This window comes from Notechis scutatus, chromosome 15 (genome assembly GCF_049901735.1).
Source record: "Notechis scutatus isolate UNSWTSFEM ecotype Mainland chromosome 15, rNotScu1.2, whole genome shotgun sequence".
Taxonomy (NCBI): domain Eukaryota; kingdom Metazoa; phylum Chordata; class Lepidosauria; order Squamata; family Elapidae; genus Notechis; species Notechis scutatus.
The window spans coordinates 6,902,528-6,927,800 of record NC_142023.1 but is presented as its reverse complement, the minus strand read 5'-3'; the positions used below and the strand labels follow the sequence as shown (position 1 = coordinate 6,927,800).

The window sequence follows — 25,273 nt, the reverse complement described above, 5'->3', positions numbered from 1 at the left end:
GCCCCTTGGCGCGGAGGAGTGACGGAAGAGCCAGCCCGGGCGAGTCGCTGAGGAGGAGGAGGAGGTCGCGGAGGGGGCGGTGTAGGGGGCTGCACTCTGCACATGCCCAGAGGCGCGGGGTCTTCACCGCTAGCCCACTCGGGAGGCTCCGGAAGGGCGGCGATCTTGAGGCCCGGATGGCGAGCGCGGGCCGAGCCCCTCCGCAGAGCCTGCGCCTGGAGAACGCCTCGCTGCTGTCCGAGGGGGCCCTGCAGGACGGGCACCGCCTCTGGATCGGGAACCTCGACCCCAAGATCACCGAGTGAGTCCGGCGGGGGCGACTGGGGGGCTCCACCACCCCCGAGGAGGAGGAGGAGGAGGAGATCTGGGCCTTCTTCCCACCAGTGTCGCCTGCCGCCCCCTCCCCAGCCGAGAGACCCTCCTTGCATCCCCCCGCCCCCTTTGAGCTGCTCCTGAGCTCCTTCCCCTGCCTGGGACGGTTGGCTTTGGTCCCCTGGGGTGGGGGGCAAGGACACCCCCAGCCAAAAGACCCTCCTTGCATCCCCTCTTTGAATTGTTTCTGAACCCCTTTTCCTGCCTGGGACGGCTGGACTTGGTCCCCACCCTCAGGACCCCTCCAAGGAAGCAACTGCAGGCCCCCTCCCTTCCCCAGCCAAGAGACCCTCCTTGTGTTCCCTCTTGGGGCTGATCTGCTTCTGAGCTCCTTTCCCTGCCTGGGACGGCTGGCCTTTGTCCCCTGGATCAGGACCCCGGGGTGGGGGTGAGCGCTGGGCATCCCCCTCCAAGGCAGGAAGGGCAACCCCCCCCCCCATCTTTAAGGCTGCAGCTGCCTGTGCCCCCCTCTGTTTCTGGTGGCATCAAACGCGAAGTGGGTGCACGTTTGACATTCCCTTGGCCTCCCGTGATTAGTGCATTTAAATTGCCTGCTAACATGTTTGAGCCCCTTGAAGTGGGGCAATTAAACGCGGAGGAGGAGGAGAGCTTGATTGCCGGGAGGGAGATTAACCAGTGGCGGCGTTGGGGCAACCGTTTTGCCTCCCCCTCCCAGCCCCACTTTGCCAAACAATCTCCGATTTATGCATTCCAAGTGGCTGTCTTGTCTTATCTCCCCCGATATTGTCTGCCTCTCAGCTGTGGAAGCAATTTTTGCCTGGCTCCGTCTCCTTCTCCCGTCCGCAAGTGCTTTTTTTTTGTTCCAAGTGCTTTTCTTTTCAGTTGGGCAGGGTCCTAATCGCGCCTCTAAGTGGAAATCTGTCATTAATGCCCTCTTGACGAGGATCCATTCAGGGCTGCGCTAACCGGGCCTCTTCTCTGTTTTGCATTAATTACCATTTATGGGGGCCAGTGTTTGTATTGCTGAGGCTTCTCTGGGTTGAGCAATTTGTGGCGGCTGCTCAGCTGATGGGCACTCGCAAAGGGAGGCTTTTCGGCGCCTGAATTGGTGTTGTGAAGTTTTTGGAAGTTAAAAGCATCTCTGAGCATAAGCGTACTGACGGGGGCCAGTTGGATTGGCAGGCTGGGGAATCTGAGATTCTGTCCCCAGAATACAGGTGTCTTGTGTGGATCGCTGCCCTGGCTATGACAGCAGTTGCTTAAAAAGTTTTAGGTTCTGCATAATGACAATGCAATCTGATAAAAGGTTCGAAGACCCTTTGAGGTCTCCCAGCCAGGTGCAGAATGGAACATTTGGCGTTGAGCCCATTTGATGTACGTTTTATGCCACAACAGAATTTACGTCCCTTAGCATTTTTCACACGTTCAGAGTAACAGAACAGAAGCTTCCGCGCTGTCCTTCCTGGCCCACTTCTTTTCGCTTCAGTTTGCTTCCGCTCACCTGTCTTCCAGGTGAGCATTCTGCCCTTCTGGGATAAAAAACAACCCCGCTTTGCATTGCAACCGTAAGGGAAGCGAGTGGGGCCTCTATACACGCAAGAGGCCTCTCCGCCTCTCCCTTTAAGATCCACCCCGAGGAATTGTCCTGGCGTAAATGGCTTTAGCATGTGGCTGGGGCCATTCCCATATCCTTAGGCAAGCATTGTTTGAAGCAACCTTCAACTCGGCCTTTGAATAGCGCTCAGGGTGCCAGGAGGAAAACTGGCGGAAAAGGAAATGGGACTTGGACAGATTGTCTGGCCTGTGTTTTGGATGGCAGGAAGTAGGAACGGGGCCTACTCTCCTTCCTCTGCCTGGGGCTTCTGGTCCCAGGTACCCCATCAAAATAGCTCTGGTAATTTTCAGCAGCCCGGCTTCCTGTTCCCTGTCCGTAATGCAGCTCTTTCGTTACTCAGAAATGATTTTAGCACCTTGTAAATAACAGTCAAGGATGTCGGAAGTAAAGAATTGGGCAGAGAAGCGGGATTTGTAGAGGATGGACACAAAGCAAAAACTTACAGGTAGCTCGTAAACTTACAGGTTGCCCTAAATAATATTCTTTCCTTGAGAGTCCCGGAGTTGAGTGTCATAGGTTCCACAACAGAGCAGCTCTGTGGGGAGATGATCAAATATTAACCAAAGATTCAAACTCGTGCCTGTCATTTCTTTTTCTTTAGACTCCAGACATGTTCATCTTGTAGTAGAAGAAAATCAGAAATGGACTTGGCAAAGATGCCAGAGACAATCTTAACTGCCCATACCAGAATCCTGCCATCACCGAGTCTGGGGGATTCACTGGCTCATTACCTGGCACTCGGGTTGATGGGATTGAGCATTTCCCTGCCTTTCCCCTGTCCTGGGATTTAAGCAGGGGGACTTGGAAACGGCTCCCCCCCCCCCTTACTCTTTTGGGAGACAACCCAAGGAAAGCCCTACAATTTGAATTTGGATGAATTTCAGGCTGATGAACCTGGCCAAACAGGCCACAAAGTTGCCAAAGGAAATCTAATGAGGTTCCTCGAGGCAAGTTGCTTGATGTTTTTTGTTTCGAGAACAGGATGAACTGTGGCCGTTTGGGACTAAGGAAAACAAGCACATTTGCCAAAGAGAGGAGAAGAGTCGGGGGGGAGGGGGGAGGCAGGGGGCAGAAGGAGAATAGGGGTATTTTTATGCTCCTAACAATAGCTAATAAATCTTCAGATGACTTCCAGAAATAAATAAGCCTAAATTATGTGGCATATCTTCGTGGCTCAAAATATTTCTCGGCTTATTGTAGGGACGATGCCCTCAAATTAGCTACCATATAAGGATAGATTATAGAAAGAAGAGTGTTATGATCTAACTGGAGAGAGAGAGGTGAAAACATGACTCTACTTATAATTGCCCTGAAGCCACCTCTTTTGTGCCTTTTTCCCCCATTTTCTTAAACTCTTTTTTTCCACACTTTTTTGTTTTCTCTTTGCTTTTTTGCATTTGCTTTTTTTCTTACTTTATAAGTGGGCCAGCTTCTCTCTACCCCCCGCGCTTTTTCCTGGAAAATATCTGCCTGCTTTGGGAGACTGCTTCAATTCCTGGAATCTTCTCAGTCATTTCAAGGAAATGTCTATATTGGTGGGAACCCACAGGAAGAGGTACAGCTGGCCAGGGAAGCTGTGGATTCCCTTCCCTCCCCAAAGGTCCCCAATGACCCCTTGTTGGCCCTACCATATTTCCTTTGGCCACCTGACACTGCATGGCCATCATCCTGAAATGCCTTCAGGCAAAAAAACAACAACAGTAACATTGCTTTTCTTCTTTAATGGGTTTCTATAGCAGAATTATTCATCTCCTTTATCCTCCCTTCCAGATATCACCTTCTCAAACTCCTGCAGAAATTCGGCAAGGTGAAGCAGTTCGACTTCCTCTTCCATAAGTCAGGAGTCCTGGAGGGGCAGCCCAGGGGCTACTGCTTTGTGAACTTCGAGACCAAACAGGTAGGTTGAGCCTTTGATTAACTGAAGAGGCCAGGCCTTCAGATGTCTCTCCAGCCCAGCAGCCTTTCTCAAGGGTTGTTTTTTTCTTCTTTCTCTCTCTCAGGAGGCAGAACAGGCCATCCATTGCCTCAACGGGAAGCTGGCGCTCTCCAAGAAGCTGGTTGTGCGGTGGGCTCACGCCCAGGTCAAGGTGAGCCTGCTCCCTGTCTCCGCCGGTGTCAGAGTGGGGCCCTCTTTCTTCCCCCACAACAGGCGGGTGTTCCTTCACGTCTCTGTGAAGTTGGTCGAGCTGCGCAACAATCTTTGTGTCCAGCACACAATCTTTGGGAAGTGGCCCAAGGCCAGTTGCAAATTAAACAGCCACAGAGGGGAAAGCCCTGTCGAAACTAACCTGGGTTACAATTGCTTTTTAATGGGCTTAACCAATATTACTTGCTCTTCTTGTGTTGATTGAAATTCCATCGTTACTAAAAATGGCGGTGTCACCATCTGAAGGGCCACAAGGACGTTTCTGTTTCAGCTGGTGGGGTTTAATTTCTGCTCTTTCTCCCCCCTCCCTGCCAGAGGTATGACCAGAATAAGAACGAGAAGACCCTTCCCATCAGTCTGGAGCCATCTTCCAGCACGGAGACCCACCAGTCCAACCTGAGGTAAGATCTGCCTCCAATTGTGGGAGGGGGGAAAACTATCCTTTGACAGTCAGCTAGAACATACGGGACCCCAAAGAGCAGGAAAGGGTTTTTTTTGGTTGGGACATTCCCCATCCTAACATCTGGCTTCCCATAGTTTAAAGAGGTTTCTTTCGAAGAGACTGCAAGCTTGATGGCTGAATAGGGACAGGACACAAGTTTCACCTGGCACTGCAGTCAGAAGTAAAGCCGACTTTGAAAAAGCTGATCTTCCAAGCTCCCATTAGGCCTAATTTCACGGATTTCTTGGTTAATGCTTCTTAGCTGACTTTCAACCCAGGGGTCGCCTACCTTTTGGACCTCAGGGACCACCAAACTCACAATTTTAAATCCCGCGGGCCACTAATATGAATTTTGACTTGACGGTGGCTTGCTGACGTTTTCCCAGGGTCTCTGAAGAAAGCAGCAGAGACCCTGGGAAAATCCCCCAAAAAGTCTGCAGGAATATTGCCCACCCTGTTTTCTTACCGATCGATCATTCTTTATTTGGGATCGCAGGATACTGTCTCCCAGAGAGGGGGGGGGGCAAGTTCCCCCCCGCCCTTTCCTTCCTCCCCTCACTACCTCGTGTTGTTCGCAATGCAAGCGACGCAAGTTCCCGCGGGCCATGTGGGCAGCGCAGCCTTGTGTTCCCACGCAGCCTGGATTAATTGCTTTTGGGGGGGGGGACATTTCTCTGCGGACCACCAAAATTTTCCCACGGACCACCAGTGGCCCCCGGCCCACTGGTTGGCAGCCACTGTTTCAACCCATAATACTTTGCCATGTATTGTGCGTCATGGCTAGCTGTGGCTGACTGATCTAAAAGGAACTTAGCAAATGGGGAAAAGAAGACAGCGCAGCTGAAGTTCACCGAGCAGCGAGGAGCGCAAAACGCAGGAGAGCCTTCCTTTGCTAACTGAACAAACGGGGCATCGCCTAGCTATTCAGAAGGGGCCAGGGACAGCCATCAGCAGAGCTTTCCCCCAGCAACCGGACAGCCTCGATCTGCAGAATTAAATGCCCCTCTGGGGGAGTGTGCATGTGGGACTCACAGCCACATGAGCACATGTGGGGACTGTGCGATGAAAGAAAAGGGACCTGGAGGAGGGTGTGGCTTTGAACCCAGGGACAGCGGGGTGGGTGGGTGGGTGGGGGCAGGCTTCTGCATGCACAAGGCTTCTGACTCTAAATCCGGGCCGCAGACAAGGTGACGTTTCAGCCGCCTCTGTTATTCACTCTGCAGCGTCAGTACAAAAATCAAAGCCATTGAAACGAAGCTGAAAATGATGTCGGAGAATCCCGACGCCGAGTTCCCACCGGCGGCCCCCTACACGTACTTCAAGGCCCCCGAGAAAAAACGGACTGGCCCCTACTCCAGAGCTGCTTGGAAGTCCAAGAGGTGATGAGCGCTCTCGACAGATGGAAAGCCAGCTAGGAGGAACCGAGATAGGCGCTGCCCTGTCCTGGGCCTCGTGTGGGACTGCTGCGATTCCTCCTTTGCACACACGGAAGTCAACACTTCTGAGGGAAACGGCTGTAGCACCATCCATAAATCTGTATACAGCTTCTCCAACAAACTCAACTGGTTTAGTAGTAAAACCAGATTTCCTCTCCTCTCCTCCCCCTAGCTAGATCCAGCTCCAAGATGTGTGTGTGTGTGTGTGTGTGTGTGTTTCAGTATGTTTTCACCACTTCAGTATTTGTTTTGACCTGAAGATAACGAAGAGTTCTGATGGCCTATCCAGAATATTATCTCTATCCAGTAGTAAAACATGCTTTGGGTTGCCTGATCTCTCCAGCAAGAGAAAAACCAGAGTTTCTTGCATCCTGAAACCCGGGAAAAAGCCAAAAGGGGGCAATGAAATTGGTAATAGTTGTCTGTGAGTAACAGCTGCATCGAACACATCTGGGCATCATCGGTGTATGCATTTTTTTTTTTTTTTTTAAAGTGAACATCACAGGAATAAAACTTTTAGCCCACTTTTAAAAGTGCACCTTGTTAAACTGGGATCATTTGTCAAAAATCTCTTGACTTCAAAACTGGTAAATTAGCCATCAGAATCTGGGTGATTTAAAAAAACAAAAACAAAAATTCTGTAATTAAAGCATGAGAGTCCTCGGCTAAATTTGAAGCCTTGCAGGGGAAGGTTGGCATTGGACCGGACAGGCTGTGGAGAAGCAGAGTGGCCGGCCACAGTCTTGAAACGACCTTCCCCTTTTTCCCCTGCCCTGTTTGGGTGTCAGTCCCAATCAGGGTGATTATCCTCGGTCTGGGCCCTGTTCATCTCCGGTTACTTCCTCCAAACTGGAAAGTCACAGCCGGGCCCTTGCCTCCTATCCGGTTACATACAGGTTCACTCTTTCTCTCTCTCTCTCACACACACACACCCTGTGGCCATCCACAGCAGCAGCAGCTAAGAACGAGGCAAGAGAAAGTACACATTCCCCTCTCCCCTAGAACTCCCAGGTGAGGCACCTGGGTGACTCCAAGCTGGGCCGAGGCCTTCCTGAGCAACCCCTCTTCTTCACAGGAGGCAGGCAGCTCTGTGTCCCAGGCCAGGTGCTTCTACCTGGGAGGTGAATGCTAGAGGGGCTTAGCCCAGGAGTCCCTCTGTGCTGATAGCCTGCTTCGCCTTCCCTCCTGGGCTGGCTGTGCCCTCCGGTTGGGTTTCTGGTGGGAAGGGGCAGGGGAGACCCAGGCCAGGCCTTCCTACGGCCTTTGCTGCTCCTGGCCTCTCCTTCATCCTCGCCCTGTTTAGCCGCAAGCAAGGAAGGAGGAACTTGGAGGAGGCGGTGTGTGTGGGGGGGGAGAGAATCGACCCAGGCAGAAAAGGGGGGAAGGAGGGGAAAAAATCCTCTCTGCCAGCGGGCAGTGAGTGAGTCCTGTCTGTGCAGCTGCAGAGGGGAGCTCCTTATGGTGCCCCCCACATTGTGGAAGAATGAGCCCCCAGGCGAGCAGCCCCCGGCTGAGGTGAGGCTCTGCGCCTGGGAAGCAGGTGGGCTGAAGTCCGAGAAGGGAGAAGAGAAGAAGAGATCTGGGCCAGGAGGGAACCAGGCTGCCCGGGTCTTCGGAGGAGAAGCGGGTCCCTCGGGAGGGGGAGGACTGGACGGGGCTCCTTGTTGGTCTAGCCTGGGGAAACTGGTCACCAGGAGCCCCCTTTCCTGCCCTGCAGTTTGGGCTTGGGCTTGGTCCAATGTGTGTGGATGTCCCGTTTGCGAGTGGGGAGGGGGCCTTCCAGTGGATGAGGTCTCGGTCCCCCCCTTTCCAGGTATCTGTTGCCGCTGGTGGTTGGGAGAGGGGGGGTTGTTGTTGAGCGCCAGGAAATTTTGGAGGGAGGGGAGGAATGGAGAGGCTTGTAACCTCTTGGAGGAGAGCGGTGCCCTTCTCTTATTTGGGGAGGGGGGGGTCCCATCGTTGGAGGGAGAGCAAGGGCAGCGAGAGGGGCGCAGGAAAGCCTGGCCTGCGGTCCTTGCGCCCCCCACGCGCGCCCCCCCCCCACCCACCCAAGCCAGGCTGATTGCCAGGTGCGCGCGCGCCTCTCCGGCCCGGCGGCGGGGCTAAATGCAGGTGCTTCGGGGCGGCGACTTGGGGAAGCAAGGAGGAGGCGCGGCGGAGGCGCGGCTGGTGCCGCTGCGGTTCTGGCTGGGCAGAGCGAGCGGGCGCGCTGCGGTTGCCTCCGGAGCCGCTGCCCGAGGTGCTCTCCTTCCCTCCCTCCCTCCCCCACCACCCCACCGCCCGCGCCTCTCTCTCCTCCCCCGCCCTCCCCTCCCGCCGCCACCGCTGGCTGGTTCAGACGCGCCGCGCTTTGCGCCTCGCTCGTCGCTGGACGCCGAGCCCCATGGCCGCTCCGAAGTTGGGCTCCGTCGTCCGGACGGGGCGGCTGTAGGTGGGGGGCTGGAGCCCCACGGACGGAGCCCCACGGCTGCCGCCAGCCCCACCGCCGCCGCCACCGCTCTCCTCCGCCATGGTAAGCCTCCGACGGGGAGGACGAAGCCCGGCTCTTGGCGGGCTAGGGGTGCGGGGGTGGAGGCTCACCGCGGCTGACCCCGCCGCTCGCTTTCTCGGGCTCCCGCAGGCCCAGCCCGACGGGGAGGCGCTGGCCGGCGCCCTGGAGAAAGAGGAGGCGCGCTCGGGCGCCAGCACCCCGTCCACGCCGTCCGTCTGCTCGCCGCCTTCCTCCGCCTCGTCCTCGCTGCCGCCGGGGGCCAAGAGCGTCTGCTCCAGCTGCGGCCTGGAGATCGTGGACCGCTACCTGCTGAAGGTAAGGGCGCTCGGGCGGGCCGGGAGCGGGGAGGGCAGGGCCGGGCCGGGCCGGGCCTCGCCTAGCGCGCTTCTCCGTCGCCCGCAGGTGAACAACCTAACCTGGCACGCCCGCTGCCTGGAGTGCTCGGTCTGCCGGACGCCGCTCCGCCAGCAGAGCAGCTGCTACGTCAAGAACCAGGAGATTTTCTGCAAGATGGACTACTTCAGGTAGGCGGGCGGCGGCAGGCGGCGGCGGCCCTGGGAGCCCGTGTGGGCCGCGCCGGGAGGGAGGGCGAGGCGCCCGGGAGCCCAGGCCCGGGAGGGGCGGCCGGCCGGCCTCGCTTGGCCACCGTCGGTGCGGGTCCCCACCAGAAAGGCGACGGTGGAGCCGGCTTCTCCCCGCTTTGCTCGGCCCTGGCCGCTCGCTTTGCTCCGGATGGAGCCCTCTGCTCGCCTCCTTCCGTGAACTCCGCCGCCGACCGTGGGAAAGGAGCCGAGCCGACAAGCAGCCGCTTTCCCTGGGGACGGCCCCTGCAGGCCAAGCGGAAGGCTCGCTGCAGCTGGGGGCGGGGGCTGCTAAGCGCGGACCCCTCCCTGGAAAGAGACGGAGGAGCACCAGAGAAAAGCCACGAGCCGCGGAGGCCTGCGCTGCCCCCCTCGCCCCGCGGCCCAGACCCCCGAAGCGCCCGCAGCCCGGCTCGCCCTCCCGATCTCGTCTGCGGCGGGGCAAAAAAAGTCAGCGCGGGGGGGGAAAGGGAGCTTAATTGCGGTGCCGGCAATCTCCTCCCACTGCGGTGACTGGAGGCCGATTCCAGGACCCCAACGCCGCCTCCCCACCCCCGTCTTTTCCCCCTCGCTCCGCTTCTGGCTCTCTGCCTCGGAGCCCTGGAAGTGGAAGCGGACCCTTTTGAGCATCTTGGCGTCGCCCTCGCCAAATTCTGGAATTTGAGCGGCCCGGTTGGAAGACCCGAAAGGGCGCACCGCTTCCGGCCCCGATGGGCCGGGAAAGGCGCTCTCCGCCGCAGCCTTTGGGGACCGCCGGCCGGCCGGCCGACCCACCTGCAGGCCCATCGAGAAGGGGAGGCAGGCGAACGGATCCTGGGGAGCAGGCGCTGTCCGAGGGCGCTGGGCTTTTCGAGGGGAACTGATCCAGGGACCCCAAATTCCTAGGGTCCTGGCGGAGGGTGCAGTCGGCTTTCCTTCCCGCCTCCTCTCCGCGGGTTTACGAAGGGCGCGGGTCTGTCTCACCCTTTTCCGAAGAGGTTTCGTTCGGAAGATTCGGAACGAATCCGGATTCGTCGCGGACCCCCTTCCCTTGGCCTGGGCCACCTCCTCCCCTTCTCTTCCGTTTGCCCTGCAGTGGCGGGAGGGGGAAAAAATCCGCTTCCCCAAATACGGTAGTAATTAAAAGTTGAGCGCTTCGCCGCCGGGAGATGCGCCTCTTCGCGCGCCTCTTTTTGCGCGCTCGGAAGGAAGAGAACGAAACGCGGCTTTGGCAAGTCAGTTTTCTACGGAAGGACCGACCTGACTGCCCCGGCGTGGCAGGCCCGACTCCCCCTCGGTCAGAATCTCCTCCAAGTTCCTTGGTAGTTCTTCGACGGCCGGTTTTGTTTCGCGAACCGCTTTATTTCGTTGAATTCCGACCGGCGGACCTGTCCGTTTCCTTTCCTCTCTCGCCCGGCAGGTGGGAAGAGGGGTCGCTTCTGGGTTCTTGCGGCGGCGCCTCCTTTCCGCTTCTAAAACAAGCCGCCTTTTGGGATTAAGGGGGGAGAGCGCGTTTAATGCCGGTGGGGAGGGCAAGAAAGGGGCAACCGGGCGCTTTTGGTCGCTTGACTCAATTCGGATCGGATTTCGCACGTGGGACGGGTCGGACCGGAACCGCCGCTCTCCGGCTAGGAATCTCCGTCCCCCTCTCCATTTTTAAACGGCGGGTGGGTGCGTTTTTTTCTCCCAGCTCTGCTTTTTTTTTTCCTCCTGGGAAAGCGGATCTTTTCCGAGGTCGGTGGAGAGACAGCGCCGCAACCCCTTCGGTGGTCGTCAGCGCTTTGCGGCGGGTGTGGGTGAAGCTCCCGCATTTAGAAAGGGACCCCTGAGAAATCCCCTCGACGGAAAGGACGGCGGGTTGGGAGGTCTTTTCAACCTGGAAACCTTCAGCGAACCCAGCGCGGCCCGCTCTGCGTGGCACCCTCGGAGGGTCGGGCCAACTCCGGAAACCAGCTTGAGGAAACCCGCGTTAAAATCCCGGTCTGGCCCGGGTCGGGCAAGAGCTTCCCACGGCCCGAAGGGAGCCGGGTCACGGAGGCTCGAGCGCGCTCCCGGCCGGGCTCTGCCAAGAGCGGCGGCCGGGCGACGGCCCTGCGGAGAGGCGCTGCCTTAAGACCCCCGATACCCCTCCCGAAGGCAAAGGGAGGCGGCGGGGCGGAATCGGGACCCTTACCCGGTGGGGATCGCCGGTCCTGCCGGCTTCCTGACCGGGGAGCGCTTTGGCCTCGCGGGGGATGGCGGAGAGCGCGCCGCAGAGGTGGGGGGGACGGACGGTGGGGTTTGCGCTCCGGGCCAGGTGAGAGAGAGGTGGGGGGAAGAGAGAGAGAGAGAGAGAGAGAGAGAGAGAGAGAAATTTCCGCGGTCGACTCCAGCCTCGGCCGCGGCGTCCTTCGGGGCTTCTGGAGTCGTTCCCTCCTTTTCCGCCTCTCCCGAAACCCCGAAGGACTTAAAAGTGAAGGTGCTGAACTCGTCCCGGGTGATCCTAGTTGTGGGGCGGTGGTGGTGGGGAGAACCCAGCCGTGTCTGATGGCGATATCTGGAGAGGAACTGATCTGAGTGCAGTGCTGGCCCTGGTGCTCCCCCAACCAAGGTGCCGCCTGGGAAACCCCCGGGAGAGAACCCCGAAAAGGAAGCGGGGAACAGGACCCCCCCCCCCAGAAGGGCCGCCTTCCTTATTTCGAGCCTCTTGGCAAGCTCTGCCGATTGCCCTGTCAGGCTGGGAAGATCCTTCGGAGCCTCTAGGGTGCCCAGGGAGCTGCCCACCCGTGGGCTTTTCCTCCGTGAACCCGCTCGCATATTGGAAGGCTCCCTCGCGCTCCGCAGAAAAAGGAACTTGGCAGCGTTAATTGAAGAGAGCCGGCAAGACGTCATTTCTAATATTAGCAGTCCCCCTGGGGTAACTTTTTTTTTTAAAAAAACACACACCTCTCTTTTGCCCCATTTTTGGGGGGTTTCCAGTTAATTCCTTGCCCCCAAATAATGGAAAAGGAAAAAGGAAACGCACAAGAGGGAAAGCTTTCTATTCATTGCCTTGTTTTGGGATATTAAGATGGGTGATGGAGGATTAATTCTTGGGCTAAGATTTCTGTCTGTAAAATTGGAGGATACCTTCACGATGGCAGCCGCCAGCAGTTTAAAATTATTGAAATAATATTATTAGTAAGTTAGGAGAACAGAAGTCTGGTTCCTCCCTTGCAGTGTGTGTTTATATCTATATAACTATATATAACATATATAACTATATATAACTATATCTATCTATCTATCTATCTATCTATCTATCTATCTATCTATCTATCTATCTATCTATCTATCTGATACAGAGATACATAGATGATAGATAAATAGATAGATAGATAGATAGATAGATAGAGATAGAGATGGAGATAGAGAGGTAGAGTAGGTAGGTAGGTAGGTAGGTAGGTAGGTAGGTAGGTAGATAGATAGATAGATAGATAGATAGATAGATAGATAGATAGATAGTCCTTCCAGGTTCCAGGTTCATAAAATTGTCCCTAGGATTGAGGAAAGGTTTTTTTTTTTAAATCAGGTTGGCAATATAGGTTTGAAAATCAATTCATAATTATGAGATTTGGAATTTGGGGAATATCCTGAGATAGCTGTGGTGGTTTCTTGAAATTCTGGATAATATTTTTTGGAGGGTCGGGGGATAACGTTACTGAAAGATTTTGGAATCCAAAATATTGTCTGTCTGTTGAGGTGTTTAGCCCATTGTGGATTTACAGGGTAGTTCCGTGCAAGGCTATTATTAACGGAAGGGAGGGAAGCCGTGGTACCTGGGAACAGAGGAGTTACGGTGTGGCCCCTATCCTGTAGTTATTTAGGGAGACCCATTTGGGACAGTGGAATTTCTTCTTAGTACAGGAGACGACGGTTTATTATTCATGATATAGTCCTTTTTTTATGTTCACATTTTTTTCCCCAAAAAGAAAGCAAAAGAAGGGAATTCTTTCAAGTTGTGTTAAAGGCAATTTCCAGCATTAAATAGAGAGGAGAAAGGTTAATTCAGGGCTGCTTGGGTGTGTGTGGGGGGGAATCTACCATTTGTGAGACAGAGAAGCAGAACCGAGAGTTTTAGATGGAAGGGGTTCTGTGGTGTGCCAGAGATGTGAGTTATGTGGGTCTTTGCAAGCAGGAGCACTGTTTTTGTGTGATGGTCTTAGGTGGAGGAACCAGTTTCTCTACTTTATTCTGTTATTCAGTCCTCACCCTCCAAATCCTTTCAACGGCATCACAGCAGAGTCAGTGTGGACAGAGCCTGCCTGAGTTTCTTATAAAAATTGGAGCTGCTTTTACTCTGGAAGTCTTTCGGGTCCCGAGCATATTTTTTTTCCCTTTCTTTTCTTTAAGCGTGTTCCTTTTTATCCCAGCTTCTTTCACGCTAAGTGCTGGCGTTCAAAACGGGTTCTAGAGGCTTTTGTTTAAATTAAACGCATCCTGATTTCGCCTGGTGCCAAACTGAAGTGCAGAGAAGTGCTAATTTAAACCTGAAAGCAGGGCCTTTTTTTGCTATTGTCAGATCTGCCGAGCGAGAGCTGCAGGAGAATTTCAGGGAGGGCAGTTAGACTGGGTGATTTCGGTGGCCTCTCACCTTGGACTTGCTGATGCTCCACCTTGTTTGGGCTGGGAGGCTCCTTAAACCAGGATATTTGGCCTGCCTTGTTTTAAGAGAAATGATGACTGTGTCATATTTATTTTGGCTTCTTTAGCATCTGCCAGGTTGTTGTTTTTTTTCTTCTTCTGGTACTTAATGATTCTTCAAAATGGCTTTGAATTTTTTATTTTCTTTTTAAAGCACTTTAAAGGACCGTGTCCATAACAGGACAAGTTTTACAAGGATAGAATTCTTTGTTAAACATTTGGGCAAATATATTAGTCTAATCTCCTGTTAAAAAGGAAGATAGTCTTTAGAAAGGCATGTGTGAGACAGAGAATGCAGAAAGACATAATTAAGTAATGCTATTAATTATATGAAAATGTCATCTGCAGTGAATATCAGATATAATCAATGTATTGAAATATATTAACTGAGAACCTTGGCAACTTCTAGTTAAGATAGGGTTGCAGAGTGAGATAGGTGGTATAAATTTAACAAAAAAAACACCAAAACCTTTTGTCTTTAATACAGTCTGAAAGAGCAGCTATTTTGTTGACAAAGATCTGGCCTTTTCCCAAAGCAGGAATGAAAAATTAATTATCAGGGCTCTTTGTTTGTGGGGGCATCTAAAATAAGCATCCCATTACTTCCCCATGTGCAAGAAATTAGCTATTGGTCCCTCCATTTTTCTGCTTCCACCCCCACCCCCTCCAAAGAAAAATTAAAAATTAACAAACCGCTGGCATTGAGTTTGCTCTGGCACCAAACCTTTTTAATATGTGGGGTTGTTGTTTTTTTCCCAGTTTTTCTGTATCCTTTGGGCCAAAAGGATGGAGGGTCAGATAGGTGCCAACTCAGGCGATGTTCTCCAGGACCAATTTCAGTCGCTTGTTACTGACCGTGGTTTGGGGGCCTCATCAGCTCTCCCCATTTCTCTGTCTTTGGTTAAATAATAAATAAATACCAAAGTGGTATCTTGGGTGGTTTTTGCCAGAAGCCAGTCTGACACAGCTGTATTTTTTGTGGGGGAGCTGAATCTTGAGAGCTTTGCCGTTTTTAATTTCTGCAACGAGGACCTTCGGCTCTGCTTGGCTCTGCTCTGGCTCCCCTTGTGCAAAGGCTCAGGAAGTTAGCCAGTGGAGGGGAAGTGTCAGAAGGTGGCCAGACCTCAACATCTCCTGCCCAGCATCTGTGTGCCTTGCGCTTCCAAGCCACCTGTGATCGCTCCAACAAGTGAGCCAATGAATGCATTGTGCATGCATTCTTTTCCTCGGCTCTTCCTTTCGTTAGACTCCTTCCAAGGAGGGGAAGGTAAAGAAAGCAAAGCCCACCTCCCTACTCCGCCCCACCCCCACTGTGGGAAGGGGGGGTGACTGGTGTCTAGCAGAGGGAAGTTTTGAATGGGAGGGAAGCCCGTGAAGCTTGCAAGGGTCCTTCTAGATGGAACACTCTTTGGGTGCCCTACAACCGTCTGCAAAGAAGGACCAGCACGGGGCTGTTTCAGACTGGGGCACCCCTATAAAATTTGGGGACGGGCAGAAACACAGAGGACGGACCCCCCCCAGTGAAGAGGGTGAACATCCAGCTGTTATTCCTTTGATGCCTTCTGCAAGAAAGCTGGTGAGCAGCTAGAATCTTGTCTGCCTTTGTGCTTTAATGAAAGGGAAGCCAAGGCAATTTTGAACCGGGACTGAAAAAAATTCTTCCTGCAAGAAAATAACTAGAGGCCCCCTATTTTGGGATCCTCGCAGCCTCCCTGTGATTTCAGCCTCTTTTATGACATTTGTCATAAAAGGGGCAGTTTTAACTAGCTCGGCTGCTGCCCTTTCCTTAAAGTTGTTGTTGTTGTTCTTTTTAAATTCTCACAATATCTGGTTTTCCGGCTAGCCCTCAAAAGCGATCTGAGTTGATGGTACAAACTGCTTTTCTGCAAACTAATATTTATCGCCCCATTTGGGTAGGTCACCCCTTTGAGGTCGAGGGTGGCCGAGTGGGTGATGTTTTGCAGATCCTGCCATTTAGATGCCCCGGGGTTTTGGCATGTCTGCATTTGGGGCAGAAACATTGGAAGACGAAAAACAAAATGACCCCGGTTTTGGACAGTGGTAGCCATTCGGCTTCTCCTCTCCTTTTCAGTCGGTTTGGTACCAAATGCGCCCGCTGCGGGAGGCAGATCTACGCCAGCGACTGGGTGCGGAGGGCTCGGGGCAACGCCTACCACCTGGCCTGCTTCGCCTGCTTCTCTTGCAAGAGGCAGCTGTCCACCGGGGAAGAGTTTGGCCTGGTGGAGGAGAAGGTGCTATGCCGGATTCACTACGACACCATGGTGGAGAACCTGAAGCGCGCAGCAGAGAACGGTAGGTTGAAGGTCTCGTCTCGCTCTCCCTGGTGCTTTGTGGCCCTGGTGTGGCCACCATGCTCGATTGCGTGGTCTCCTCCATGAAGGTCTCAAGAACCTCCTCAAGTCTTCCCTTCCCTCACATCTGTTTGGCTTAGGCCAAGAGTAAGATGCCTTTGTGAGTAGAAAGCGCTCCATCCATCCAACTTCTAACCACCAAGGAAGTGAGAAAAAAACAGGATTTGACAGGCTCTTAACACTTGGCAGAAATTCCCACTTGGTGTTGTTTTCCTTCCTGAATGGTGGGTGGGTCTTTAGGATATGAGTGTTGGATGTGGGCTACTTGGCCCTTGACAAAATCCAAACAGTTTAAAAAAATGCCCAGAAGCGAATGTGGGCACCTGGCAAAGCTGGCAGGGTGGAGATTGGCTGACCGGGTCTCCTCTGATGAGTTCAAGATGTGCCAAGGTGTCCCAGGAGCTCAGTGGGATGATATGGAGAGAGTTGAGTTGAGTTGAGAAGATTTGGGGTGTCCGCTTTTGACTTGCACCCAGGAGGCAAAATGGAGAGGGCGACTTTTTGTTGGAGGGGAAGTGAGACAGTAGTGTGGGTGTAGAAGCAGCAAAGGAGGTCCTTATTTCTGTTTGGGGTTTTAAGGCCTTGGGGTTGGAGGTCTTATGAAAGGAGTCAACCAAAGCTTGGAGTTCCCTCTTGAAGGGTTAGTCAAGTCCTACAACCTTCTGGCTTTTCTCCAGTTCCTTGACAATGGAGCAGGCATGCCATGATTCTAAAAAGTCCTTGGGGCCTATACAGAATTAGACTTGACTCTACACAGAACAAAGCTGCGGGGTTTCCCCCCCCTCTTCTGTGGCATGCATTTCATCCTTTTATTTGAGCTTCTCTTCTTGAACCACTCGAGCTATTTGTTACATGAAATGCACAATTGCATTTCACCTATGATCAAGGGAGGCAGCAGGGGAGGTCCTTGACTAGGGATTAAAGCTGACCCAGCCTGCTGATGACTTTTCTATTGATCTATTCTTAACCAGATTTATAAACCCCCCCTCCCTCTCCTCCCAACTCTTAACAATGTGGCTCTGGGCAGCCCCACAGCCCAAACACAAACAATAAAATCTCCAACCACACTCCAAGCCCTGTCAGGTTCAAACAAGTAAAACATTTCAACGCGAAATGCAGGCAATACAGTAGCCGCTGAGCACTGTAACATAACAACCACGAGGGGGCTCCACTCAGTTGCCCCCTCATGCCTGGACGCACATTGGTCTTTGCTTAAGTCGAGACCATTAAATGTGATTCCACGTCTAAGCTGGAGTGTATCTTGGATTTACTTTGAATTGCTCTCTTTTAGAAATCGCAGGCCAGGCCTGGGTTCTCCATTAGTGTGGTTATTTGGAAGGGGTTCCGCGGGCGTCATAAAACGTTCCCTTTTTCAGGTGTTTTTTTTTTTTTTTGACAAAGATGAAGAGAAAAGACCAGGTTTGGCTAAGTTGGCTTGACCCAACTGGGGCTTCCTTCTTTTCAAGACGAACAGGCGCATGGGATTCCCGGGAGACAGAACTTTGCTCAAGTGTTAAAAAGTTATTTAAAAAAAACAAACTCAAAAGAGAATTTTCTCTCTTTGAGCAAATGAGAGAGAGAGAGAGAGAGAGAGAGAGAGAGAGAGAGCGCACATGGGCCCTCCTCCCACAGCAGATGGAAACGATTTTGAGAAAGGGGAAGGCGAAGGAGGGGAAATCTGAAAATGAAAATAATCAATGTTTCTGTTTACAAGGTTTAAGCAAGGAGATGAAAACAAAATCAAAACAAGATGCCAAAGCGGGCTGGGCGTCTGAGCCGCCGGGTTGTGGCGCATCCTCCTCCTCCTCCTCCTGGCCAGCCTGGCCCGGCAGCTGGTTAGGCGTGGATTTGGACCCAGGTCCAGAGGCTCTCTGGGTGGCCCCGCAGGAGAGGGACAGGGTCTCCTTGACCTCCTGTCTGAGGAAGGAGACGCAGAGGGCCCACCTTGGAGGCCAGAAGCGAAGGGGGTTGTGGTTGAAGGAGCGGCAAGCAAGGAAGCACCAGGGTTGTTCTCCAGGGTCTTCCAGCCACAGAGGCAGAGGGGGTTCAGGGCTGGTTGGCAGAACTTCTAGGAAGTGTGCATGAGAAGAGATGGGCCTTCCCACCCTCAAAGGTCAGCCGGTCAATGTCAGCAGGGCTTTTGGCCACCTTTTGGAGCTCTTTGACTTCCATGGTCATCCCAGGTGGCCGCTGAGGTCAGCTTCTCTCTTGCTCCCTGTTTGGGCTGGAGGCCCAACCCAGTCGGGAGATCGTGGCAGAGGGGCGCGCTTCAAAGGTGGCTGCCTCTGCGTCCCTCCCTCCAAACCACTCCTGCCCCGGTAGGTTGGGAACCGTGGCTCCCTCCCTCCCAGGCTTCCTGGGTGCCAGGGGTTCCCTACAAGGGCGCCGGCCCATGTCAGCTCAGTGGGCAGCCAAGTGGGCATGGCCTGCACTTTTATCTGCAGACTCCTGGGAGTGGACACAAGCTGGTCTGTCCCTCCGTCTGTTGGAGCGTAACCCCCAACCCTCTGGGACGACTCTTGCACAGCCATTTTTGCCCGTCGCGGTTCGTCCAAAGAGAGGAAAATAAACAGATGTTGCTGAGGCTGGCTTCCATTAATCAAGACGAGAAGGAGAGAGCCAAGATCGCCACCTCCCTCCCGAGCCTTCCAACCCAGCCTCTTGAGAGGGCGAGGGACGGCGGAACGCGGCCACCGGTGGGTTCCCACGCCGCCCATGGCTCTCTCTCTTACGCTGCCCGGGCCCTTGGGTTGCTCCCTGCACTCCGAAGCGCCATGTGGCTGATCCCGTGGGAACCCCCTTTTCCTTTCGGCCTGACATCGAGTGGGGCTCGTCCCCAAACTCAAGAGCAAGCCTGCTGATGCTGGAATCTTTAGCGCTCCCCTTTCTCTTGATGGATTTCATTGATTCAGTTCACCTGGCCATCCAGAGCAGCTCACAAAAGGAAGGATAAACATAGGAGCAGTTAAAAGGAAAAAGATTAAGCAGAGTCGTAAGGGCCAGAGTTGGCTTCCAGGGCAGTCTTCCCAGACGAAGGGGATGTGAATGACTTCGTTTCCTCTGTAAATCTCACCACATTGAGACCCAGCCCCAGCAATTCAAGGCTCCAAAGAAAGATGTGTTGGTGGAGCCTCCAGCATGCCCTGAAGTCTATCTGTGCCAGGAGAGGTCCGTCTGAAAGGCCGGAGGCTTTCCTTGTCTCTTTCTGTTGCAACGCAGCTGTGATGACCCAGCTTGGGTCTTGTGACTTGGTGACACAAATATAACCAAGTCACAAAAATAGAATAAAGTTCCTTTAATGCCTCCAACTTGGTCCCAATGTCCAATTATCCTCGTCTGGAAATCAAACTCTTAAAGAAAACGGTTTATGGAGGGAGTAAATGCAGTCCGCACCCAAAGTAAAGTTAATTCAAAATAAAAACAAACAAACACAAACCACACTGTGAAGGAATTACTACGGCAGGCATGGAGGATTTATTGCAGACTTCTACCAGATAACAGCAGCCACCCCAGTTGGGAGGAAGCCAAAACACAGATAAGCTCCGACAAGAATAAAACACACTTTGCTTCCAGCACTGGGCCATGCGCAGTTTGTCCTTATAAAACAGTCCTCACAGCTGCAGCGCATGAAGGGGATCAGGGCCCCTTCCTCCCCCATTGACCACGCCATTCACGTTTCTCCCTTATCCTCTCCTCCCTGCGTGCCCTAGGATGAAGAGGGGATGGGCCTGGGTCTTCCTCTGAATGCCCAGCTGGCCTGTGCCCTTCTCCAGTTTCCTCCACAACCTCTGGACCCACACTCCCACTCCCTGGCAGCTGTTCCTCCTCTTCCTCGGAGTCAGACTCCAACAGGGGCTTCAGCTGATGGGGGGGGGCTGGATTCCCTGCCCATAAGCCCCGGCTGGGAGATAAACCAGGCCCTGCAGTGTCTCCCCTCCCTCCCCTTCCCCAAGGTCAGTCTCACCCCCCTCTCCTCTTGCAGGGAACGGCATCACTTTGGAAGGGGCTGTGCCCTCCGAGCAAGACAGCCAGCCCAAGCCGGCCAAGCGAGCCCGGACTTCCTTTACGGCAGAGCAGCTGCAGGTACGGAGAGACCTGGGAGGTGGGGAGGATGCCAAATCGCTGGGGAGGGGGGTCCCACCTTACACCTTTCCCCTCCCCCACATAGGTCATGCAAGCCCAATTCGCTCAGGATAACAATCCGGACGCTCAGACACTGCAGAAGCTGGCAGACATGACCGGGCTCAGCAGGAGAGTTATTCAGGTGAGGGGTTGCTTCCGGCTTATAGGCAGAATTAACCCCGCTTCCCCTCCCTAGCCCTGATGACGTTACCTAGTTGGGGGAGGAAACGTCTGCAAGAACAACAAGCCACCTCAGAGGTCCCTGCACATTGGGGTTCCTCCTTAGACCAGCTGGTTCAGAAGTGGGAGGTGGCCGCCAGCTCCTTGGTCCTCTACTTCTGAGGTTTCTGGTCACTTCCTTCTTCTGTTGGTCACCCTCCCCAGCTGCTGGTCCAAAGGAAGATTTTGTGCGGGCTTCGTTTCCTCTGCAGCTTCCACCTCCCTGAAGGTGCTTCACTCATAAGAGTAATTGCCCCATCTGAGACCCTCCCTCTTTCCCCAGGTTTGGTTTCAGAATTGCAGAGCACGGCACAAAAAACACACCCCTCAGCACACGGGGCCTCCCTCGGGGGGCTCCCAATCCCGCCTCCCTGCCGTCCTGCCGGAAGACCTCCACTACTCTCCGTTCAGTGGTCCTGAGAGGGCCAGGATGGTGACCCTCCACAGCTACATAGAGAGTAAGTGGAGGAGACGGGGAAAACGGGCCTCCAGGGGGCATGGGGCGGCGGGGTAGAGGTGCTGAGTTGAGTCGTTGCCGGGATTATTTTGCTGGAAGTGGAAAGGAGACCACAAGGAGGAGAACAAGAGAAAAGGGGAGGAAGGTTAGAAGCCGAGGGTCCCATCCTCCCCACAGCCTCCCCGGCAGCTCTTGATTGTCTGCATCAACGGGTCTCCTCTTGGGGAGGGGTGAGAGGGGTTCCCCCCCCCTTTCCTGCCAGACCAGAGGGCTGCAGAGCATTGAGCACCACAGTCCCTCCATCCCAATACAGGATGAACCCCCGAAACCAGAGCAGCAAAAAAGGGAAGGAAGCTTGTAATTGTGTCTGTAAACACACTCGTTAGAAGTCTTCCTCGACAAGATAGCAAACAACGGTTTCTGAACACTTTGTGTTTCTCTCCCCCTTCGAACCCACACAGTCTGTGGCAGTCCCCCCGCCCCCTGCCCCTGGGGCTTGTATGCAGGGGGAGGGGGCACCTGTCCATTTATGCCCCCTCCCCCTGAATCCCAAGTTGTCGTATCTTGTTCTTTGCAGGCCAAGTCCAGTGTGGACAAATGCACTGCCGCCTCCCCTACGGCGCCTCCCCTGTGCACCTCAAAGCCGACATGGATGGAGCCCTCTCCAGTAGAGGGGAGAAGGTAAGAAGGGTGGGGCGGCCTCTGATCGTAACCACGGCTGCTTCGGCGGCCCTCTGTGATGCTGAGGGGAGCCCCCACCCCAAAGCCCTGATCCAGAAGCACCGCCTCTCCCCCCCCCTTTGGAATTTGGGGTCCAAAAGTAAGTCTCCCCCTTTCCCAGTGGAAGGGGGGAGAAGGCATTTCCTACCCTCCTTCGCTTCCTTCTGGCTGTTCAGGCTCAGCTCCCTCGCTGGCTAAGCACGAAACCAGGGCCAGCTCCGTCATTCCTGGCTGTTCGTCTGCCTTCCTGGTGGGAGGGCCGAGTGGGGAGTGGGCGGACGTGCGTCCCGAAAGACGCCAAGAGGGTGCCAAGAGGGCTGGGGCGTGGGAAGGCAGCTCCTAATTTAGCCTCAGGTAACGAGGATGTGGGCTCGACTCGTGTGTTACCTTTCCTCTCTCTGCCTTTGGCGCAGGTCCACTCCTCGCGTTCCCTTTGGAGGTGGGAGCAGGCCTATTATAGGGCGCCATGGCTCGGCACAGTCCCAAGCATCTCCTAGAAATGGGTGCTGGAGATCTAGGCAGGGAACGCCAGGGAGCTGGCCTGGGAGGAGACAGTCGGCGCAGTCCCAAGCATCTCCTAGAAATGGGTGCTGGAGATCTAGGCAGGGAGTGCCAGGGAACTGGCCTGGGAGGAGACCAGTCTTCTCCTGGATGGCTTTTCCATCAACCTTATCTCTCCATTTTTGATGCCTCCCATGCACCAGCTGCTCGGGTGGCTGGGAATGGAGAGAGGTCTCCCCGGTAGGAGCCTTCAGGACTCCTCAGACATCTTGAGCTGAGCTTCAGGAAGAGGGACTCTCGCCTCTCTTAGCAGCCTCCTGTTGACTTCATCTCAGGCTCCTCCAGCCGGGCGAAGAGACCTCCTGCCACCTTCCACTGCTTTGCTCTGATCTCACAGACTCCACCTTCCCAGCGGGGTGTGTGTGTGTCTCTGACATAACGTGCCTTGGGGAGGGAGGGAGGGAAGATCAGTGGTCCCCTCCTCACCTCTGTGGGGCTCAGGGGAATAAGGCCTCTGAGGGCACCCCATCAGCTGGAGCTTGCCACTGTTCTTCCATGATGCCTCCCAAGCTTCCCTTTGATTTTCTTGGCAGGTGATCTTGTTCCAGTATTAATTCCTCCTTTTCCTCCATTCCCGGGACTTGCGATGCCGCTGCTGCTGCTTTTGATCTGCCGGACCGTTCCATCCCTGGCCACCGAGGAACACCCCCTCAAGGTCTTCTCAGCCTTGGCTTTTGGATCTCGGTTGCCACGGCTGGGGCCACCAGCCGTTGGGCGTTGCCCCGTGGCATCCTTCATCGGGTGGGAAGACTCCGAGCAGGGCCTATCTCTGGGTGACCAAAGCAAAAGGGGGACTGGCTGTGGGCGGATCTTGTCTCCTGCTGCAAGTTTTAACCAACGTAAAGGACAGACCCTGGGCCACCTGGGCTGGACGTGTTCATCCAAGGAAGGTTGACCTCCAAGCTAAGAATCAAGCCTGCACGTTTAGTCTCGACGTTCAGCCGTCCGATGGAAACACGGATGGGAAGGTGGGAACTTTCTCCATTTCAACAGAGAAGACCACGGATCTTGTTCAGTTGGTTCCTTTTCAACTCTGGAGGCTTTTGATTCTCCCCGCAAGCAACATTGATCTGGTTTTTTGGGGGGGAGGGGGGACTGTCGGGGCTTTGCAGCACTCAAACCAGAGTCTCGACCTGCCCCGCGAGGTGATCTTCCCAGTGCTCGTCAAACTCTTACGGATGCTTCTCATCTCCTCACCCAGCAGCCGGTGGAAAAACGCCTCTTCCCCCCTAAATCTTGGCAGTAAGATCCAACGAATTGGGGCTTCCGCCTTCATGCAGAGCTGAGGAAAACGTTTTTAAACCCTCTGGTGGCAACCTCGAACTTTCGAAAGGAAACTTGGGGGGACAGAAAAAGTGGGAACTGGAACTTCCCTCTCTCTTTCTCTCTCCCTCCCTCTTATTTAATGGCGTTTGGCATTCTCAGGTCGTGCTGGACGGAGCAACCGAGCAAAAGCACTTGGCCTTGTTCTCCCGCCTGTGGAGCCCCTGGTCGTTGTCGCCTTCTTCGCAGCCTCAAGCTTCGTCTTGCTAGGCTGGGCAGCTGCTGGGTTGACTGGCCCATGAAATGTCTTTTTGGACAAAAAGGCCCTGCTGGGAGAGGCATTGCCCTGATCGGGGCATCCCCCCCAGGCCTGGGACAGGGACACCCCCTCTCCCCAACCAACCTCATTGCTCTTTGCTGGCTGGAATGGCATGGATCTGCTCCATTTTCTCCCAGGACTTCTTACCCAAAGACCCAGGCATTGTTCTCTCTCTCTCTCTCTCTCCCTCCTTCCCTCCCTCCCGCTGGAGAGCTCCCGATCTAGGCAGATTCCACCACCACTTCTCCCCAGGCGATGATGGCATGGATGATGTTGCCTAGTTGGGTCATGAAAACGTCTGCAAGAAAGCCACCAAGCTCAAGAGAGCCAAGGACCCCTCCATTCAACCCGCAGCTACAGATGTTCTTTCTTGGTATGACAGCCCGTTTCCAACAGTTCTGCCGCTTCGTGGTCTCGTTCCGTGCTGTTTGGATGGTCCTTCAACAGAAGAGCCCAGCACGACCTGCTCCCGAGAATTCGCCCCGAGAGCTTGACCTGGAGAAGGAAGTCGCCCGGTTGTGTGTTTCTTGGTGGTCCTGGGTGGCCGAGGCAGCGAGTGCAGGGAAGAAGGGCCAGTGTGGAATGACCCTTGAACTTCCTGACTCAAAGACGCCCTGCTGAATTGCGGAGGGGACAGAGGTCACCCTCCCTGATGGCTCTGTGTGTGTGTGTGTGTGTGTGTGTTTCAACTGCCCTTTCTTTCCAAGGGACGGCAACTGCTCTGGGGGAGTGGGGTCAAGCGGTGGCCTTGAGGGGGCTGCTCTTTCAGCCCCTCTGCTGGATGAGGAGGAGGAGGGGCCCAAGGGTGGGGATGGAGGTCAGTCCCAGAGGAGAGACAAAAGGTTTTGTCTTGTTGTTCAACCTGCAAGCAAAGGTTGCGTTTTTCTTCCTTGTAAAGGTCTAGGAAGCAGCCAAGACCTCCTTTTTAAACACGGTAAATTTTACTCCAGTTTTGCAAAACTGGAAACCGTTAAATGGATGTTTGATCCATTCCTCTCCTTGGTGAAATGGATGTTTCTGGAACATTAAGGCCTGCCCCAGAAAAAGGAACATCGATCTTCTGTAGAGCAGCCTCTCATTAGCCGAGGTCTTCTCCCTGGGCAAAGCCCTCCGTCTACCTACATTTAGTAACACTCCCATGCCAACATGCCCCCTGCAAAGGTGCCCCCTGACCTGGGCGGGCAAACTCTGTGCGTGCTCAGAGACCCTCCTGGAGGCTGGACTATTTTTTCCCGTAAAAAAATCTCTATTTTTGCCTATAATCTACTCTAAACGAAGCCTCCAACATTGGGGGAATTTAAAATATGAACGGAGTCGCTCACATCATTCCCTTCTCACAACCCCCCTGTGTAAAAACTCCTAGCCTAGTTCCGAGGGGCCAGCAATTAGTTAAGATTAGTCAAAAATCTGTGTAACTCGATCCCTTGCTTTGGAATTCGGCACAGGGTGGTAGTTTCCTTTATGGGAATACGTTTGAATTTTCTATCGCTCTGAGAAAAAAAAAATTAAAGTAGAATCTAGCGGGATCTGGGAGGACAAAGGAGCGCCGGAATTA

At 54.2% G+C, this 25,273-nt stretch overlaps 2 protein-coding genes across 3 annotated transcripts; both read left to right on the top strand.

The window, feature by feature from the left end:
- Positions 1-4: 4 nt before the first annotated feature.
- On the top strand, positions 5-6,505 carry RBM18 (RNA binding motif protein 18). The gene is made up of 5 exons (XM_026685826.2): positions 5-301; positions 3,719-3,845; positions 3,949-4,035; positions 4,410-4,495; positions 5,760-6,505. The coding sequence occupies exons 1-5, from the start codon at positions 177-179 to the stop codon at positions 5,917-5,919; spliced, it is 585 nt and encodes a 194-aa protein (XP_026541611.1). The 5' UTR covers positions 5-176; the 3' UTR covers positions 5,920-6,505.
- Positions 6,506-8,648: 2,143 nt separating this feature from the next.
- On the top strand, positions 8,649-24,553 carry LHX6 (LIM homeobox 6). 2 transcript variants are annotated; one of them, XM_026685881.2, is made up of 8 exons: positions 8,649-8,778; positions 8,866-8,987; positions 15,778-15,998; positions 20,040-20,140; positions 20,226-20,321; positions 20,682-20,856; positions 21,433-21,536; positions 22,670-24,553. In XM_026685881.2, exons 2-8 carry the CDS (start codon positions 8,974-8,976, stop codon positions 22,688-22,690), a joined length of 732 nt encoding a protein of 243 aa, XP_026541666.2. In that variant the 5' UTR covers positions 8,649-8,778; positions 8,866-8,973; the 3' UTR covers positions 22,691-24,553. The 2 variants fall into 2 exon arrangements, with proteins under 2 accessions (XP_026541666.2, XP_087800090.1); XM_087943964.1 differs by lacking the exons at positions 8,649-8,778; positions 8,866-8,987 and adding an exon at positions 13,832-15,261.
- Positions 24,554-25,273: the final 720 nt, after the last annotated feature.